At 41.5% G+C, this 17,609-nt stretch overlaps 4 protein-coding genes across 5 annotated transcripts; 1 reads left to right on the forward strand and 3 right to left on the reverse strand.

Annotated features, from left to right (window-relative positions):
• Positions 1–59: 59 nt before the first annotated feature.
• On the reverse strand, positions 60–5,494 carry LOC107038862 (protein Wnt-11b-1). Its single transcript, XM_015258172.1, has 5 exons — positions 5,403–5,494; positions 3,006–3,247; positions 1,900–2,252; positions 1,449–1,720; positions 60–238 (listed from the first exon to the last, which is right to left on the reverse strand). The coding sequence occupies exons 1-5, from the start codon at positions 5,492–5,494 to the stop codon at positions 61–63; spliced, it is 1,137 nt and encodes a 378-aa protein (XP_015113658.1). The 3' UTR covers position 60.
• A 2,384-nt stretch (positions 5,495–7,878) lies between these two features.
• LOC107038985 (arylsulfatase B) lies at positions 7,879–11,028 on the reverse strand. Of its 2 annotated transcripts, none has more exons than XM_015258387.2 (8): positions 10,580–11,028; positions 10,042–10,201; positions 9,521–9,747; positions 9,166–9,433; positions 8,929–9,086; positions 8,559–8,853; positions 8,207–8,490; positions 7,879–8,124 (listed from the first exon to the last, which is right to left on the reverse strand). In XM_015258387.2, the coding sequence occupies exons 1-8, from the start codon at positions 10,742–10,744 to the stop codon at positions 7,927–7,929; spliced, it is 1,755 nt and encodes a 584-aa protein (XP_015113873.1). In that variant the 5' UTR covers positions 10,745–11,028; the 3' UTR covers positions 7,879–7,926. The 2 variants fall into 2 exon arrangements, with proteins under 2 accessions (XP_015113873.1, XP_015113874.1); XM_015258388.2 differs by lacking the exon at positions 10,580–11,028 and adding an exon at positions 10,274–10,478.
• Positions 11,029–11,154: 126 nt separating this feature from the next.
• On the reverse strand, positions 11,155–14,449 carry LOC107038987 (arylsulfatase B). Its single transcript, XM_015258391.2, has 7 exons — positions 14,138–14,449; positions 13,486–13,645; positions 13,185–13,411; positions 12,874–13,123; positions 12,626–12,783; positions 11,955–12,557; positions 11,155–11,633 (listed from the first exon to the last, which is right to left on the reverse strand). Exons 1-7 carry the CDS (start codon positions 14,252–14,254, stop codon positions 11,385–11,387), a joined length of 1,764 nt encoding a protein of 587 aa, XP_015113877.1. The 5' UTR covers positions 14,255–14,449; the 3' UTR covers positions 11,155–11,384.
• LOC107038988 lies at positions 13,878–17,564 on the forward strand. Its single transcript, XM_015258392.2, has 7 exons — positions 13,878–15,407; positions 15,484–15,651; positions 15,726–15,888; positions 16,100–16,413; positions 16,854–17,131; positions 17,204–17,275; positions 17,347–17,564. Exons 1-7 carry the CDS (start codon positions 15,299–15,301, stop codon positions 17,458–17,460), a joined length of 1,218 nt encoding a protein of 405 aa, XP_015113878.1. The 5' UTR covers positions 13,878–15,298; the 3' UTR covers positions 17,461–17,564.
• Positions 17,565–17,609: the final 45 nt, after the last annotated feature.

Raw genomic sequence — 17,609 nt, forward strand, 5'->3', positions numbered from 1 at the left:
GGCTTTTCACTGAGTTATCATTAATTTCATAAATAAATTCTTCGGGGATGCATGTTCAGTTCAATTGCACTCGTATGTGGTAATTACACTTCGGCATGTTTTACACTGTACACTGTAACAACAGCTGATGTATTTGCATTGACACCTCTCGAGGATTTCTCGGGTTTTGGTGATGTGGCCGCGTCCACAGCAGAGGTATTCGCAGCCCTCGTAGCCTGAACTACTACCGTTGCATTGTCTGGAATTTAGGAGAAGAAATGAATGTATGTGTAATTTATAGTATAATTTGTTTGAAAAAAATCATTGTCCAGTTTTAGTGGGCCCATTCTCTCTTACAAAATTCTTGTGTTTAGAATGCTCACAGTCGGAAGTAGAAACCCGTGGAACAAAAGGTGGCGGCAATAGCGTGAATAATTCAAGGGTCGCCGAAACCCGTAAAAGACAGACTCTCTGTCTCACCCCAAGGAGGAAGTCCGTATCGAATATAATAAATATCCTAAACCGCCTCGAAATCGAGAGAAAAACTCAATAATCCCTTGGAGATAATGCCTGTGGAGAGAAACAGAGAGAGAGAGAGAGCAACCCCCAAAAGAAATCAATTTCTATTCGTCCCCCTCGCATTTCTCTCCCGACTTGGTTCTCACTTATAATTGTGTGTCTACATAAATAAGATCGACATCGAGCGGCCGCAAACGCGAGATAAGAGTTCCCGAGCGTAGGTACCCGCACACGCCACAGGAAGACAGGAGAAAAAAGTAAAAATCAACTGGAATACGTTATTAGCACCTGAGATAAAATATTGTATCTTCCCCTGGGGGCATTATCCATGGGCATATTAAGTTTTGCACGTGCATAAGAAAGTGATAGGAAAAGAAGCAATTTCCTGTACACCCACGGCCCGGCCCCCTGTCCTCTCTTAGATTAAAGTGAGGAAATAAAAAATTTAACAACTCATTGGCCATGCTGTGTATCGAACAACAATGCTTGAGCAATATAATGTCTCATTTTCAAATAAGGGGATTGAGGAGCTGCTGAAAGAGCAAACATTATTTTCTCGGAAAAAAATATTTCACGCGATACTTGAACATTTTGAAACTTTTGTTTCGCTCCCCTCTCCTTTTAGTCGGTTCGATGAATATGGAAGAGTCCATAATTTATAGAATTTTCTCCAGCCAATGAAGAGCTCATATCACTATATCTTTATGACCAGTTGGGTTGTTTCCTTCTTGTTTATTCATTCATTTTTCAAAAGTTGTGCCTTCTCCACTCATTCAATTCTTTATACTTATCCCCCCAGGTATTCAGGTACTCTCGAGACATAATCCGCGATAAAAAAATGCTGTTGTATCAACGAATTCCACGTCGAGTTCAAGGCAGTGCAGAGTAATGTAGAATGTCCATTATGTGAATGTGGTTAGTCTGATAAATAGTATAATCCCGGCTCTCACCTTCCAATTGTTCCTAGGCTGCCCCGTTTTTTGTCTGGCATACAGTAGTCCGGACTCTTGGTTGTGTACAACAAATTGTCGTGATGATAGAGCGGTGGGAGACGACTGCCGGATTTCGGTCTGACCTCGGCAGCAGTTGCGTATTTGCGGAATAGGCGGGCACCGGCTGCCGACGGACCCTTTGAGTCGAGGCCACGCCAGCATGTTCTTACACTGCAGGAGCCTGATACGCCGTGGCATTTGCACTCCAGAGTCAATGATTGTTCGACAGCCTGTGAGAGGGATAAGTGAGCTTTTGAGTCGTTTTTCGGTGTTTTTTTGTAGATTGAAATATGGAGAGCAGTAAAAAATGACTTTTTTACTCAACATCTCGCGTTACCTTTATTCATCTCTCTAGAGGGAATTAACTCGTAAAATTTCAATAATGTTGGAGAAAGAAAAGAATACTTACCCTTCGACCAGCGCGATTATTATGCATATTAACAGCATGCATAAATTTCGCGGTGGAGCCAGTTCCCGTTGGGCTGGAGCCCTGCAAGAATCTCTTGGCGAGTCTCGAGGCTGACCTGACGTCGTCCCCACAACCGCCCCATTTGAATGAATTTCTCGCAGACATAGCGTCGAAGGATACAGACTTTGAGGTGAAGGAACTGGAGGCGGTGAGGGCTGAGGGTGACGGAGGTTCTCGTCTCGGTGGAGTCGCACAGGAGCACGCCGCTAGATTCCCCAGTGCACATCCACGTGCCAGTCGCCACACAGCAGCTGCTGCCGACATGGCGTAGACGAAGGCCTGCTCCCTCGTTCCTATCAATTACATTGGAAAATGATGAATGGTCAGGAGATTAATTGAACGTTGGAATATTTTATTTTACATATTGTTTTTTTGTTTTTTAACCATGTGTCAGCCTTTCAACCCTCTCGAGGCGAAAGAGAAAAATGTTGAATAGTGTGTTTAATTCCAACATGGCAGAATGATCGTTGGGAATGGACCGATTAATTTGGAGAAATATCGAGAGGCCATAGCTAGGGTGTCTATACACTATCCGGGAAAAGATCCCAAGGAAAGAAGAAAACGAGAGGCAGGGAAGCCAGTTTGGCGAGTGAACACCTAATCTTTTTCGTTTGGTAATAGCCTCTAATTACGCAGTCGCTTCGGGGTCTTCCCATTCAATGGCCAACCTTCCATCTCACTTTTTTCTTCCTCCGTTCTCCTCAACCTTCCTCTCTCACTTCATCTTTTTTCCGGTTATTTTTCTTGTTTCACTCACTTCATCCATATACAAGCATATTTTTACCTTTCCCATGTTTGAAAGGGGAATACTCGCGGAGGATTGCTCTGTGAGTTATCGGCTCCGCCTCTTTTACCCCATAATGAAATCACCATATTATTCAGTTCGCTTGGGTGGGAGAATACATTTACGTAGAGTATTTATTGTTTTCTATGGATTTTTTAAAAATTTATTTCAATGAGTGGAAGACATCGAAGTAGATATTTTTTTTAGGATTGCTTCTTTTTTTTTCAACTTCTTTTTACTTGGGATGGCATTGGGGTCATACCTGAGAGTAAATCAGGAGTATAATGAGGCGCCCGTTCGATACTACTGCAGTTCCACCGTCGATTCCTGAAAGCCTGTTGACATACGTTAATAGTATCCCTCGCTGCTTGAACAATGCTGGGCATGACGTCGGTCGTGGCCCGACAGGCTCGTGCTTGCTTCCTCTCAAGTAGCCCTGAGCTTTTCGCAGCCGTGCAGGCCTCCCTCGTCCATATACGGGCGTCGTTAGTTTTCCCCAGAGCCCTTGAACACCAGAGAATACTTGCAACAAACCGATGATCGTTGACATTTAGCAGCTCTCTCGCCGTTTAGCCGTGGAAATGCGCGCTGCGCTCGTAAATCAGCGGTATGGCTGACTACTCAAAATTATAGGGCATTCAAAACTCACGGATATGGCGCGTATTGTAATTACGAACTAAACCGAACGCCTCAAAAGTCCAAATGACCACGGTATATGTCTAGACATATAACGCGAATGGCCGAATCGCCAACCCTAGAATTCATTCCATTTCGGCCCAAATCACCCCATCAAAATGACTCGCTCCACGTGCATACCTACGCGGCTGTTGGCAATTGTCTAACAACTGCAATTGGGAGCAATATAGTGAAGCATATGTGATTTTTTTTTTCTTAATCACTCATTAATTACAAAAAGTATTTCTCATTCAATCTTGAGTTGTCTTGACACTCCGCGATTTCAGGAAAAAAGAAATTACCATATCTTATTTTTTATGCTGACAAAATGACACATTTTCCTCAGATTAGAAATTTATTATATTTAACAATCTGTAAAAAATATAGCTGTCAAGATTTACGACATCATTCCTAAAATTATCCAGTCCATTTAATATACCCTCGATTACCACCAAATAACAGTGTTTCCCCGTAAAACGACAATTTACAAGTGTGTCAGGAATATCATCGACAGCTATTAATCGTAAATTTAACAAGTGTGTAATTAAATGCATGATAAGTAATACGTGTAAGTTGCAATTTTATTCGCGTTTGAATTCCGTCGAGGTATCCCAGTATTGTGGCCCATTATAAACGTCCCTCGTGTACCAATCTCAAGCACGCACGATAAATATGTATGGATAACGTGGCTTGAAAAACCCGTTCAAGTAGATCATCCTGGGTGATACGCAAGAAACAATCAGCTTCGCGTACATATGCAGTTGAAATTGAATATTTTTAACTTGAATAACATTTGCTAGGTTTAATGGGCCATCAAACGATTAAATAATTCCCTCCCGTGTTGCATAGAAATGAGCAATTAGCACGTAAAATTCTCTCTACCTACAACACCAAGAATTAAAAAATCTATACTCATCTGCCCTGAAGATTTTACAAATTAATCTGCACCAAACGCCTCGTAAAGTTGTATCTTTATATTGGACGGATAATAGTCGTCTGTACAACCTGTAGCGCTGGCTGGAACGTTAATCCGTTGGAAGGTCGTGTGTCATCAGTGAATATAAGTTTCAGGCGAGAATAAAAAAAAAATGTCAAATCTCGGAAAAAAATTCCCGAGTAAATTATTTCCCATGGGCGCGCAAAAAGATTGAATATTTTGAGGATATTCCGGTAGCTTTCACAATTCAATTTAGAGGAGAGTACAGGTTTAGAAATTTTCAATTAGACACAACAGGATGAACAAATGAATGAGGACACTAAATAATTCTTACCTCAAGAATTTTCATTCTCATCGAGCTAAAAAAAATTAATATCTTTGTGTGGCATCATATGCCACTGAAAGAGCCTTTATAAATCACAATCTCGAAGTAATATGTGCCCCCTCCCCCTCCCCCTTGGTAATCACCGTTCGCCTCCATCGTGGGTTTCAACAATCCCCCGGCACTCAATCTAGAAAACACATTCCAACCACCTTGTACAATTTTCGGTGTTGCTCCGGGTTGTTCGCCTATCTGCACGCAAAACAACCATCGCTCCTTCATTCATCATTTCCCCGCGCCTTAAACCTCCACAACCATCAAATTCACCTCTCAGAAATATAATTACATTGAGCGCACGCTTCACCATTCCCTCTTTCTTCGCTCGTTAAAAAAAGGTGAAAATGAAAATGTAGGAAAATAAATAGAATATAATTCGATAGCTCATCTGTATTTGCCCACACATCGCCACAATTTATCGAATATTTATTTATTAATCTATTCTACCTGCGGGAGGATATTAAAGAGATCGCCCGTGGACTCTCAATCCTTCTATTTGTTTCTCATTAAAGCGATCGCATTAATCATACGTATGAATGAGCGAGAAGCTCTGCGTGTGTGGGACATTATCAAGACCGAGAAATACTCCATCATTCAACTAAATTCCCCAAAAATAGTAGGTAATTATTAGCTCGCGATTCATCCCTGTTCTTCATCTGGGTACTTACAGCCACTTGATGCTCGCCCCTCCGTCAACAGACAAGAGTAAAATAATAATGATCACAGGCCACGGTGTCTCTTCGCACTTTGTTACATGCATTTTTGATGTCTTGCTGCTCTTAATTAATCCTTACATCCTTATTTGGGGAAGCCCTCGATCTTTATGTCTTTGAACACATGATAATGCCTGTTGTCACTGATTGTCGCCGGCCCACATGTACATTTTCATCACTAGTTTGAAATAATCCTTGCCGCTCGTCTTACAGGTGTCCGAAAATTCAAGTGTCTCACTCGGTGGTAAACTAGATTGTGATGGTTGTACCCCGCGATTTTGATGCCGACTTGGTGGATGCGCGGTCTATAGAGTCGGCGCGGGTAGACGAGATCCTGAGAAGCAAAGTCCTCGAGTATCGAGTCAGGATACATACTGACAGGGGCAACCACGTTGAAAGTCAGGATGCGTGGAGATGGTGGAAATGAAGGAGGGTCCAAATTCATCCCCACCATCGTGCTCTCGAGTCAATCCAACCACTATCCAATAACCATCTGTCATCCGTTTCCTCCTGGACTCATTCACAATTTTTTTACGTTTCAAAGTTAAACGCGCACCACCTATTCTATCAACGGGGGAGTTGAATGTGTGGAGTACCCACCCCACACGTTGAATCCTTACAAATGATTTACACCGTTTTATTGGTAGATGGGGGGGGGGGGATACCTGTGGAGAGCACCTTGACGACTCAATTTCAATTTTTGGCCCAGTGAAATTAGTCAATGGAGATGTGTTTTTGTTTAATGAAACAAGACTTGATTTTTTTTCTTTATCATTATAAAAATTACACTCTCAGGCATGCTAATAAATAAATGAATAGTTTGTTTAGTCCTGCAACGGACTGGATTCTCCCATTTCAATGGAACCTGAAAAACACAGGTAGAAAAGAAAAACGTATCAACAAAAGAAACCGCTCGGGTAATTATCTCGGCTTGCCCAAGGTAGATTCCCCAACTCCGCCCTCCCATATTCCTTCAGAAGAATATCAACCGACATTGTTACATTTAGCCAATTCAATTGTAACTCTTAAATTGGACGATCAATAGAGGAATACAGTAGATTTTGAAAAGTGAATCCTCTTTGCACTCAACAAGCCCAATCGGCTCAAGTCATCCTGCTCCCCCCCGCCCTAAAATACCATTCATATTGATAATTAGTATGATCGTGTTCACAATACCAGAGCTTTATTTTACTTTTATTTTTTTTTTTGCCTGCTTCACCTTCCCATTTTTTTCCTCTCTCCCCCATTCTTTGCCTCAATTTCTCTTTCTCCATTCTACCTTTCTCAATCTACCATTCTTTTCTCTTCCACTCCCACCACCGACCGATAAATAATCCTCTGTCAGACGTTCATTACGTCGTTAAGTTTTCGGCCCAAACTTATCCCGCACCTTCACTCCACCGGCCAGCCTATAATAAGTACTTGTATATAGCAGTATACCTGCTGCTTCTTCCTCCTTTTTTTCCATCTTGAGTTGCTTACAAAAAACCGTCGTCATCAACGAGCCATTTATACTCACCAGGAAAATAAATTATTAAATTTCTCCGCGGATGGACGTGCGGTTATTGTAAAAAAAATGTCCATCAGTAAAACGGAAAAACAATAATTAATTAGTCAATGTCAATGGCTTCCGTTTTAAATGCTCATTCTTGTGGTTGGTTTATGCAAACTGCTCTGCAGAAGAAACCGTCAAAGACAACGTTGGGGGGGATGAGGAGGAACGGGACAAATGGTAGCTCGTTGAAGAGGGGGAGAGTATAGACAGAAGCGCGACCGAGAGAAGAGCGGCAGCTGCGAGTTGGTGCGGCTATTAAAAGCGACTTACCCAACCCCTCGCGAGCGTCCGCAACCCCCAGAGTCCACATAAACATATATATATTCCACAGGGCAAATGCTTCGCGATTTTGCTGTCAAATGAAGCGTGACAAGAGGCGCAAGGAAGTCGGCTGAATTTAGAGTTGAAGAACACTTTCTCCTAGGGACGAAACAAAGAGACAAAGCCCAATGTCATTGAGTGCGAATGAATGAAGATTAGTGTATGGGCCATTCTAACAATATCCAGCGGTTGGATTGGACGGATCGGCATTAACCGCTTTACCGTGAATAATTGAATCTCTTTTTTCACATGGCTTGCCTATTAGTCCCGGGTGCTGACGACTGCGGAAAATTGCCTAGAATGCGTGTGACATGGCTGTTATGTATACGTTACAATATCAAGATCAAGAGATCTCTGTGGAATCAATGGATGTAATTAATGCACCCAATGCACCCAATGCTACAGCCAAGGCGCTAGGGGAGTGGTTATTAAAATCATATCAACCTATACAACTTAACGATTAGCGATTCTCATCTACATAATGTCGATACAATGACCCAACTCAACGGTGCACAAGTTGCTGGAAAATGAGAGTCAGTCAACATTTTTCCTTCATTTTCACTTATACATGATTCATCAATTTTTATTTCAATACTGAGGGTTTTAGTAATGGAAAAATCTCTCATTTATTTTACTGAAGGTATCATCAAATTTACGCTGAGTTGCCTGATGCGCTGGCAGCCAAGGCATCCAGGTGCCATTGTGATACATTGGAAATGATCTCGTGTCAACGGCTGTATTTGTCTGATTTATAAGGACGCTTCGATAGCCCTCTATGATATCCTCCAGCAATTCTACCAACTGAAATATTCATCAAATAATATCACTGAAATCAGAGTTGTAAAACAGAGGATGAAAAATGATTAATCATCGTGTCACTCACGTCAGGATGATCGCTGGATATGTCGGTTGTCTCGCAGGGGTCACTGCTGAGATTGAATAAACACGTTTCGGAGCAGTTGGCGATTTCGGTGAAAGGCTTGCAGACGATTTTACTTTTCGCCCGAAGATCGAGCATTTTCCGGGACTTTGTGAGGATCCCCGTCGTCCTGAAAATGGCTCGGCTGCTCGGGGAAGACATGACTTTTTCCAAGTCGTAAGGAGGGGCTGAGGGGTCTCCGTCGTCAACATTGTTACCCGAGTGGCCGTCGTATAACGGCATCGCACCTTAAATTATTATTATTACCATTATTATCCCATTATAACAATTATTTTTTACAACGAGAAATAATTACCTTTCTTGAGAAGTTTGTATCCCCCAAGGATAGCCGCTTCTCGATCGACAGTCTCATCGATATTGACGAGCAATGATTTTCTATTACCAGATTGTCCTCGTTTAATTGTAGGCCACTGATTGACACCATCAATGATACCGAGGTCGTTGACATTACCGCCAGCTGCATTGTACAGCGTTGGCAGCCAATCGGTCATATGAACAAGGTCGTTAACAATTCTCCCCGGATTCCTTACGAGTGGTGAGTACACACACGCCGCACCACGCACCGCCCCCTCATAGAACGACAACTTTTGCTGAAACGTTATTTCAATATATTGAGCTTGTTTGTTGTTTGTGCTTGGCCAATTTTTTTTTGAGTAATGACCTACCCCACGGAGAGGATAATTGGATCCTCTATTTTCATGGAGGCCGAATGTCGGGGCGCCGTTGTCAGCGAGGAAGATGACGATCGAGTTTTTCAATAAATTTTTACTGCTGAGGGCTTTCATGACGCGTCCAACGGACTCGTCCAGTGCAGTCATCATACCTGATGACAATAATTACATACGTGACAATCTTCTCCCCTCTCTACCTCACATGAAACAAGAATGAGTTTCGATGAATACCTGCGTATTTACGGCGTTTAATATCTTGTATGTAATGAAAAGTTTCATTAACCGCAGTGAAATTCCTCGTCTCCAGTGTTTCGGTGGCATCACTGGCGTGCGGGGCGAGGTGAGAGAACTGCAGATACAGCGGACGCCGGCCATCGTGCTCTTCAATAATTCTCACAGCTTCATCCGTGAAAACATCGGTAACATATTCACTCTGGCCAGTCCAATCTGGTTTGAGTTCCGTTTGATTATCACGGTGTATATCGTAGCCAGTCTGCCCCTGTCATTACGTAGATGATTGTTTTCCGCAATTAAAGATAAGGAGTGAATGGGATTGTCTCTTGGAGCAACGAATTATATAACTCACGCTCTGTGTTATTGTGTGATTGTAGTATGTGATGTAACCGCTGTAGTATCCAAAAAACGTGTCGAATCCTCGTCTCGCCGGTGTGAAGTCATCACTCTGATAGCCTAGGTGCCACTTACCGACGAGTCTCGTGGAGTAGCCAAGGTTTCTCAGATACTCGGGAAGTAATTTTGTGCCCAATGGAATACCACGGGGCTCCCCTGCCCGCAAGGGAAAGCCTTGCATACCTATTCAATTCAAAATCACAAACATCGAAACATCACAATAATTAGGACCCATTGATGAGAGTATACTTCAAAACGGGGGAGTTGTTTGATGAACGATGAAATAAATTCAACTGTATACTGAAACGCTCGGTACGCGTGCCTGGAGATGTCAAGAATTGTCTTAATGCCTCGGTCATGTGAGACACTCGCGTGACAATCACATGATACAAGTAAATGTCCAACAATTTAAGACATCAATAATCGAAGAATGGAAATGCCAAAGTTACTGTCGCATCGATTATGTGTGTGGTGTACCTGCTCTGATGGGGTAACGCCCTGTGAAAAAAGCGGTCCTGGAAGGTGTGCAGATCGGCAGAACGTAGTGACTGTGTAGAATCACCCCGTTGTAAGCCAGGGCATCGATATTCGGCGTTGGGATCTCATTGGAACCGTGATAACTGACATCATTCCAGCCCTTTAAAATTAAATAATTGAATTAATGAATGGCGTTCGTTTTGACATTGCACCCGGATTTGAGAATTCTCACGAAATCATCTCCCACGATTGCTATAATATTCGGACGCTCCCGAACTCGCGCTGCACCAACGGAATGAATTGATATCGCGTCACATATTAAAACGGCTAAACTGAATTTTACAAATGATGCAGTAGAACACATGTCGATGGTGTGAGCACTCAGTTCGTAATGTTTCACCGTTTGAAAAGAATAACACTCTCACATTTGCATGAATTTACATGAAACATTTTTATTTTACTGGTACATAACATTGCTTGCCGAGAACTGGCCTCGTCACCTAAATAAACAAGTTCTTAAAGTGAAGAGAGTACTCACCATATCATCAGCAATAATGGTAATAACGTGAGGTTTCCCAATATCTGCATCATCGACATCATCCAATTCAAATGTTATCACAAAGTAAAGACACAGTGAAACAGTCAGAATGCAAACTAACGCGACGAATATTCTAATTGTCCTCGACATCTTTGTGGTGTACATATTGAGTAAGCTCCCGGACGGGCGTTGATAGCGAATGAATGTTATTTTAACTCTTATGTTAGTCCAAGATAGTGTGACCTCGTCAGTAGTAAAAGTTTATATCGATATGCTTTCTCGAACAACAGGGAAGCGCGCCCAATGACTTTCACAAATTTTCAACTTGTAATTTTTGATATGATGATATTTATCGTACTTTTCATTTTTCCGTGACCTTGAGGACTCATTAGCCCTGACATAGAGTTGCAGCTTGTTGCACGCTGGGATGCGACTCATTCAGCGACTAATTCCTCACTGGATATCAGCGCGCGGCAGCTGGAGATGTACTTCTCTATTTCCACGACGAATTAATCCATTACGTAATATTTAGAAAATCATTGCGTGGACGAGGATTAACAAAAAATACCATGATAAAATTCAAAAATTGAGTATTTTTTATTTTTCACGGACTGATAATGGCAACAGTGATTGACTAAATGAATAATTTAATTAAATAAAATCGTTAGTTGCTATAATGGTAAATTAACTTAATTGATCATTGATAATTTACTATTCAACGTAATTGACGTTACATTCGAGTATCTGTAAATCGATAGAAAATGGCACTTCTTCTATTCGACTCCGGGAACCTATTTTTATTGAGTCAGAGGAACGCTCGGAGACCTACGATGAGGAGTACCATTCCGATATGTACACAAACTGCTAGAGTACTGATAACTGTTGCTGCACTGCCATTGTAACCGTAACGACTTTCGTAGAGATTTGGGTGCAGCCAGGGTACCCACGTGCTGTTGTGCCTGCGAGGATCTGCGTTCCAATTTGTTGGAATATTTGGCTGTTTAGTAAGCATATTTCCGTATCTTTCTAGGATTGAATCGAGCTCTCGAACAATCTGCGCAACATTATAATAATATTAATGTTTTGACCTTTTACATGGAAATAGAATGCGCGTCGTTTTCAGTATGAAAATAACTTTCAAGATACGATAGAAGGGAAATCAAATGAGGAAGTTATGAACTTGCGTTTCGATCGCGTGCGCAGTCTGTATTTTTTCCGGTCGTGTGGGCTTATTGTCAGAATTAGTCTGTGAGTTTATGAATATATGGATCAAGTATCGTTTCTGTCTATTAAAAATCCAATGCAATAAAATACTTTTGCAAACTCGTTGCGTAAAATATTACAACACAGAATGTTCTAGAGAACATCACCTCACCTTTGGATGTAATCTCGCGATATTATCCACCTCACAAGGATCCTGAACGATATCAAAAAGACATTCCGTCTCATTGCGACAGGGATTGGTGCCGTTGATCCTGAAAAGTCTCATGTCCAGGCATTTAGAGACCCGTGCTTGCTCTCTCAATTTTGACATACCACTCTGGGGCACAATCGGATGCCCAAGATGCGAGTGAATAGCACTGACAACAGCGCTGCTGTGCACCATGTTATAGTCATAAGCAGGTACATTGACATTCTTTCCACTGCTTCCGAAGTAGTAGTCATTGTTTCCCTCATCGGAATGGCCTCGAATGAGCTTGTATCGACGAAAGATGGCGGCTTCCGTTTTCTTTCGCTCGTCAATGTTTATGAGGAGGGACTGTCGCGGGGCCTCTGTATCCCGGCTGAAGTGGTCCCAATAGTCAATACCGTCGACATCCCCCAGGTCCCTCACATTTCCTCCTGCAGCTCGATACAGAGTTGGCAGCCAGTCTGTTATGTGCATCAAGTTGTTGGATACTTGGGCCATTCTTCTGAGTCTCGGGGACCAGATGGCTGCGACACCTCGGACTCCTCCCTCGTACAGTGAATACTTGCCCTTTGACATATTGTCAATTTATAATTAACTTTAAATGCATGGGAGGGGAGGATAATCAGTGCACTTACACCGCGCAATGGCCAATTCGATCCGGCATTTCCCTCTGCACCCCCGGTTGGAGCACCATTATCAGTCAAGAAGACGATGATACTGTCATTCAGCAGTGCGCGATCACCCAATGCAGACACAATGCTTCCCAGAGATGTATCGATCTCTGATACCATCACTGGAATTGAAAAAAATATCACCATTTTTTTTTTCAACTTTTGCTTGTCTACTTCAGAAGATGTAACGGTCATTTGATTTGAATTCTCACTGGCGTATTTGCGTCGTTCTCCATGGAGATAACTGAAATTCTGATATCTGTAGCCCCCAAAATAGCCGTCGTGCGGTGGTTCCAGGGGTGCGTGGAACCCAAGATGATTGATTTGGAGATAGAGTGGACTCTTAGGATCGTGACGCTCAATTATTCTGATAGCTTCCTCGGTGAAAACTCTGGTCACGTACCGTTCGCGGATATCATGGGCAGGGCCATCGCCTCGCTGCAGATCAAAGCCCGACATGTTCTGCAGAACAAAAGCGCTCAACTGCAATGAATGAATTATTTGACGAAACAATGAGAATTACCCCATCGCGGTAGTAGTATTTGTACTGAGAGATGTGGTCGTTGTAAAAGCCCAGGAACGAGTCAAATCCACGGTGCTGAGGGGTGAACTGAGGAGTTGGAAAACCAAGGTGCCACTTCCCAACGAGTCTAGTTGAGTATCCCAACTCTCGGAGGTACTCTGGGAGGATTCTGATATTGAGGGGAAGTCCTCGAGCATCACTACCTTTCAGACTATCTCCTTGCAGTCCTAAACAACAGCATATTTGCAATTGGAATAATTCAACAAAAAAATAAAAGAGAAAAAGTACTATTTGAATATACCCATTCGAATGGGGTAGAGCCCGGTGAAGAAGGCAGCTCTCGCAGGTGTACACGACGGCAACACATAGTGTCTATTCAGAATAATCCCATTGTACGCCAATGCATCAATATTGGGCGTCGGTATTTCATTCGACTCATGAAACCCCACGTCGTTCCATCCCTACAATACATCCCAAGAAAAACCGTCCCATTAAAACCAACAACTCATCGCACAATTAATTCGCCCTGATGGAAAATTACTTGAGTCTCAAGTTTCATTAGCCCAATGTCTCAGACCGTGCAGACGCGCATGCAGTTGTTACGTATCGCTGGAATTTTATTTGTTGTTTCCAATTAAATGAGTCACTCTTGTATCCTCATTTTGTGTCGTGGGCGTTGATAACGCAGCCCATGTAAATTGTCTTAAGTAAGTCTTGAGTGAGGCTTTTGACATGCAGTTAAAACAGTCTTCCTCGCTGCAATTATTAATTGTACGTGTAAAAGTTTCGAGAATAGGAAAGATCCGTTCGGCTGTTGCATTGGAAAATTTAACAATTGTGTTTCATTTTAATAACAAACGTTTTTCTATAGAAAAAATTAACAAAAAGGTATGAATAGAAATTTTTATATCTTGCGAGATATTTATAAAAAAAAAGTAAAAAAATAGTATTACCATATCGTCCACCATGAAGACAATAATATTCGGTGAAGCCGGAAATTGTCCCGAAGAACTCGCCAAAAACGTTCCCAGCAAAAATGCAACACATATCCTCGGAGAATACGACTCCATGATTTTTGATAAATAAAAATCGAATCGAATCACTATATCTACGTGGCACCGCTTATTATCTCGAAACGGTTACGAGGGACTTCTGATACTGAAGGGTAAGGTCAGATCATGGTGCTGGACCGTGAGCACAACTGGAGTGTCTCCAGTGGGTCCTCTGGGCTTATATATGTCCACCCACGGTTGCAAAGATGAGGGCCTCTCATTGACTGGATGCCGAGCACCACATCAGGGATGTGATACATGCCTTCATTAATGATTGCGTTAATCAGAGGGATTAAATGCGTGAGTTTACTTGCATACGTTCCTCACCCGTGAGGAAGTGTTATTTCGTTTATTAATCCAATGACACTCTGATTGATTGATCAAATTGATCGATTAATTCATTGTTGTCAAAAATAAAATTTTGCATACACAAGTAGTCTCTCAATAGGTCACGAAATAGATAAATCAATACATAGGATGATTAACAAAAAGAATAAATTATAATTCGAAAATTCTGGTATAATAGGAGAGCTATAAAGTTTAGTATTTTTTAAATTATTTTTGTTATGACGATGCCCAAGGCACCATAAATATCCCCTTCGGCGTCTTTACTCATTCACTTGTTGATCTTATTCATAAGTCCCTATAATTACACCGAGAGAAGGCCTCGTGCGTCGCCCTAAGGTCTTTAAGGTCAAGTAACGTTAAGTAGGGATGCCAATTAGTTTATTCATCATTTCCTCGACCTGCCGAAATAGATTCTTTCATGTACGTGTGGAGTGATGCATCTTCAAATTAATCTATAATCCTATCTAATCATTAGAAAAACGACTAGACTCAGTCCACAATTTTTTCCACTTATTTTTTTTTCAATTTGTGCAATTGAAAAATTGCTGGAAACATGGAAAAATGCATGATCAACGGAGAAATCAAATACCGAGCAGATGGCGCCTGCGGATTTCAATATAGTCCCGCGAAGAATTGTGTGACATAACCTCGGACTTGAGAATAAAAAACAAACTCATCTATTCGATATTGAGGAAATGTTGAGTTATTACTGCAATGTTCTCAACAAAAAAGAGATTAATAGAGAGAACTGGATACAGTGATGTTGGGAGATACGACTACATGAAATTATTGACAACAGAATTCAAAACAACATCATCCGCAGGTATTTCGGAGCATCGAGCGATGACAATAGTCATCAGAGAACATTTCGTTCCATTTGGTTGATTAATTTTTTCCAGAAGCTAAGCGTCAAGTTCTGGGAAACCTCGCAAATTTCGCTTACGATCCCGTTAATTACGACTACATCCGGCGATTGAACATAATTGATTTGTTTTTATGCGTCCTCTCTGAGGGTGACACGATCCTCGTGCGATTCGCTATTGGAGGACTCTGTAATTTATGTTCAGGTGAACGGAATCTATTTAATGTCGAGAGCGTATTGATTTCCAAGTGCGCATTGATGTGTTTTAATTTTTTACAGATCCTGTGAACAAAGAGTACATTTTACGTAATCGAGGAGTGCCACTGGTATTCTCGTTATTACGATCGGCTGATGAAGAAACTGTCCTGTCAGCGATAACAACGCTCACGTTTTTAGTAACAGATACCTCAAAGACTGAAATTATTACCCCTCAACTTGTCGAGCAATTGGAGATATTTAAAAATTCAACGAATAGTAGAATTAAAAATTTGGCATTGATTTTTTTGAAGGATCATTGTGCCTCCAGAGGGAGTGAACATAACTAATTGATTAATGCTATGAAATTATTTAAATTGCTCAATACTCAATTTTTTAAAAATGTTGCAACGAATTAAATTCTCCGGACAATTGATCAATTCTTGTATAAAAATAAGGACCATTAATTATGAAGCAAGACAGATTTTAAAAGTTGGTTCAAAGGTGTCTGTAACGAGACAGATAACAAAAGACGACATAATCACCTTTTGTAGATTAACAAACGATTACAATCCAATTCATACGACAAGTGAAAAACCAATTGTTCATGGAGCATTATTGAACGGATTGTTATCCGGAGTTCTGGGGACAAAATTGCCGGGGCCTGGAACGATAGTCCTTGAACAACAATTGCGTTATAAAAATCCCTGCTACGCTGGGGACACAGTGGAGATAATGGTTCAAGTACTAGAAGTGAGAAAAATAATTAAATGTGGGTATCAACTGGTAGCTAATGCCGAAAGAATTGTCCTGGAGGGCGAGGGGAAATTCATCCTCAGTAGAGTTAATAATTCTGGAGACCCTGAGGCAATGCAGAATGTAGAACAGACGATGTGACGTACTAAATGAGACTAAAAGTGGGTCTGGCTAAATGCAGAATTGCACATTTGGAATTTCATAAATTGTTATTCGTTCAATTCAGTGTTACAACATTGGCATTGCTGATAAATACAAGTGGATTTTGAAAGAGGGCTCATTCTGTCGTTGTGTCAGTGACAAGGAGAATTTTTAACCGATAGGTAGATCAGATTCTACCCTTTCGTGTAGTTTTAATTCAACGTGATAGGGAATAATACAACTCCATTTATCGATAGCTGATTTTATCATTGAAAATCAATCATCAGAGGATCATCATGAACCTTTCAAAAGCAGTCTTGCTGCTCTGCATGTGTGTGGCACTTACTCTTGCTCAAGACGAGAACGACTTAATGGCCATGTCCCCTCCAGAAGTGACTACAGATATCATCACAGACGTGTCTACAACAGAAATTCCTGTGGGATGCATCTGTGGAGTTTTCTTGAGCGGTCAGTTCAAGAAGGGACACAAGGAACCGCCCAAGGGGAATCCTGCTCTCCTTCACGAGCACGCTGAAGCCTTCCCCTGCACACCAGTTGGCAATAAATTGTGCACCAACAAATGTCTCGATGCTGTAAGTTCAGTTTATTAAAAAACTTCACTATCGCGTTGTATTTAAATCTCTCACGATTGTTTTTATATCTAGATCGTGAAACATTTACCGAATAGTCCAGCCATCCTCTGCGGCTCCATTGATCGTGACTGTCACAAAGAAAGGGTGAGTAAAAATTAAGCTTTATTATTCCATCTTGTCTTGATTAATTGCAAAATAATATATTTTTATTCCAGGCATATCTTTTCATCAAAAATTGTAAAGATGAGTGGGTCAACACCAACTTGTCAGCTGGTCGAGAGTACTGTTGCAAAGACGGTATCCCCTACAAGTGTCCCATCCTTAGCTAAATCAAATCACCAACGTTTTCTAATTTTATACCGACAAATGAATAATTAATTCTCGTGAATATCCATTGAAATCCCTCGAATAAAAGTCTATTGAGCGTTTAAAAATCTTGTCATTCGAAGATCCCGCCGTGTGTCTAAATATAGCCGAG

This window comes from Diachasma alloeum, unplaced genomic scaffold (assembly GCF_001412515.2).
Source record: "Diachasma alloeum isolate Michigan unplaced genomic scaffold, Dall2.0 Dall_scaffold_00289, whole genome shotgun sequence".
Taxonomy (NCBI): Eukaryota; Metazoa; Arthropoda; class Insecta; order Hymenoptera; family Braconidae; genus Diachasma; species Diachasma alloeum.

Bases quoted from the DNA above. Each gene is read 5' to 3' on its own strand.
- LOC107038988 (XM_015258392.2), top strand. From the start codon at position 15,299: ATGTTCTCAACAAAAAAGAGATTAATAGAGAGAACTGGATACAGTGAT. The intron at 15,408-15,483 runs GTATTTCGGAGC...AATTTTTTCCAG, and splicing joins CAAAACAACATCATCCGCAG to AAGCTAAGCGTCAAGTTCTG. The intron at 15,889-16,099 runs GCAATTGGAGAT...TATAAAAATAAG, and splicing joins ATTACCCCTCAACTTGTCGA to GACCATTAATTATGAAGCAA.
- LOC107038985 (XM_015258387.2), bottom strand. From the start codon at position 10,744: ATGTACACCACAAAGATGTCGAGGACAATTAGAATATTCGTCGCGTTA. The intron at 9,434-9,520 runs GTGAGTTATATA...ACGTAATGACAG, and splicing joins ATCACACAATAACACAGAGC to GGGCAGACTGGCTACGATAT. The intron at 8,491-8,558 runs GTAATTATTTCT...TAATAATTTAAG, and splicing joins ATACAAACTTCTCAAGAAAG to GTGCGATGCCGTTATACGAC.
- LOC107038862 (XM_015258172.1), bottom strand. From the start codon at position 5,494: ATGCATGTAACAAAGTGCGAAGAGACACCGTGGCCTGTGATCATTATT. The intron at 3,248-5,402 runs GTAAGTACCCAG...CTGGTGTTCAAG, and splicing joins GGGGCGAGCATCAAGTGGCT to GGCTCTGGGGAAAACTAACG. The intron at 2,253-3,005 runs GTATGACCCCAA...TGTAATTGATAG, and splicing joins TACTCCTGATTTACTCTCAG to GAACGAGGGAGCAGGCCTTC.
- LOC107038987 (XM_015258391.2), bottom strand. From the start codon at position 14,254: ATGGAGTCGTATTCTCCGAGGATATGTGTTGCATTTTTGCTGGGAACG. The intron at 13,412-13,485 runs GTATATTCAAAT...GCTGTTGTTTAG, and splicing joins GCTCTACCCCATTCGAATGG to GACTGCAAGGAGATAGTCTG. The intron at 12,558-12,625 runs GTAAGTGCACTG...AATATGTCAAAG, and splicing joins CGAATTGGCCATTGCGCGGT to GGCAAGTATTCACTGTACGA.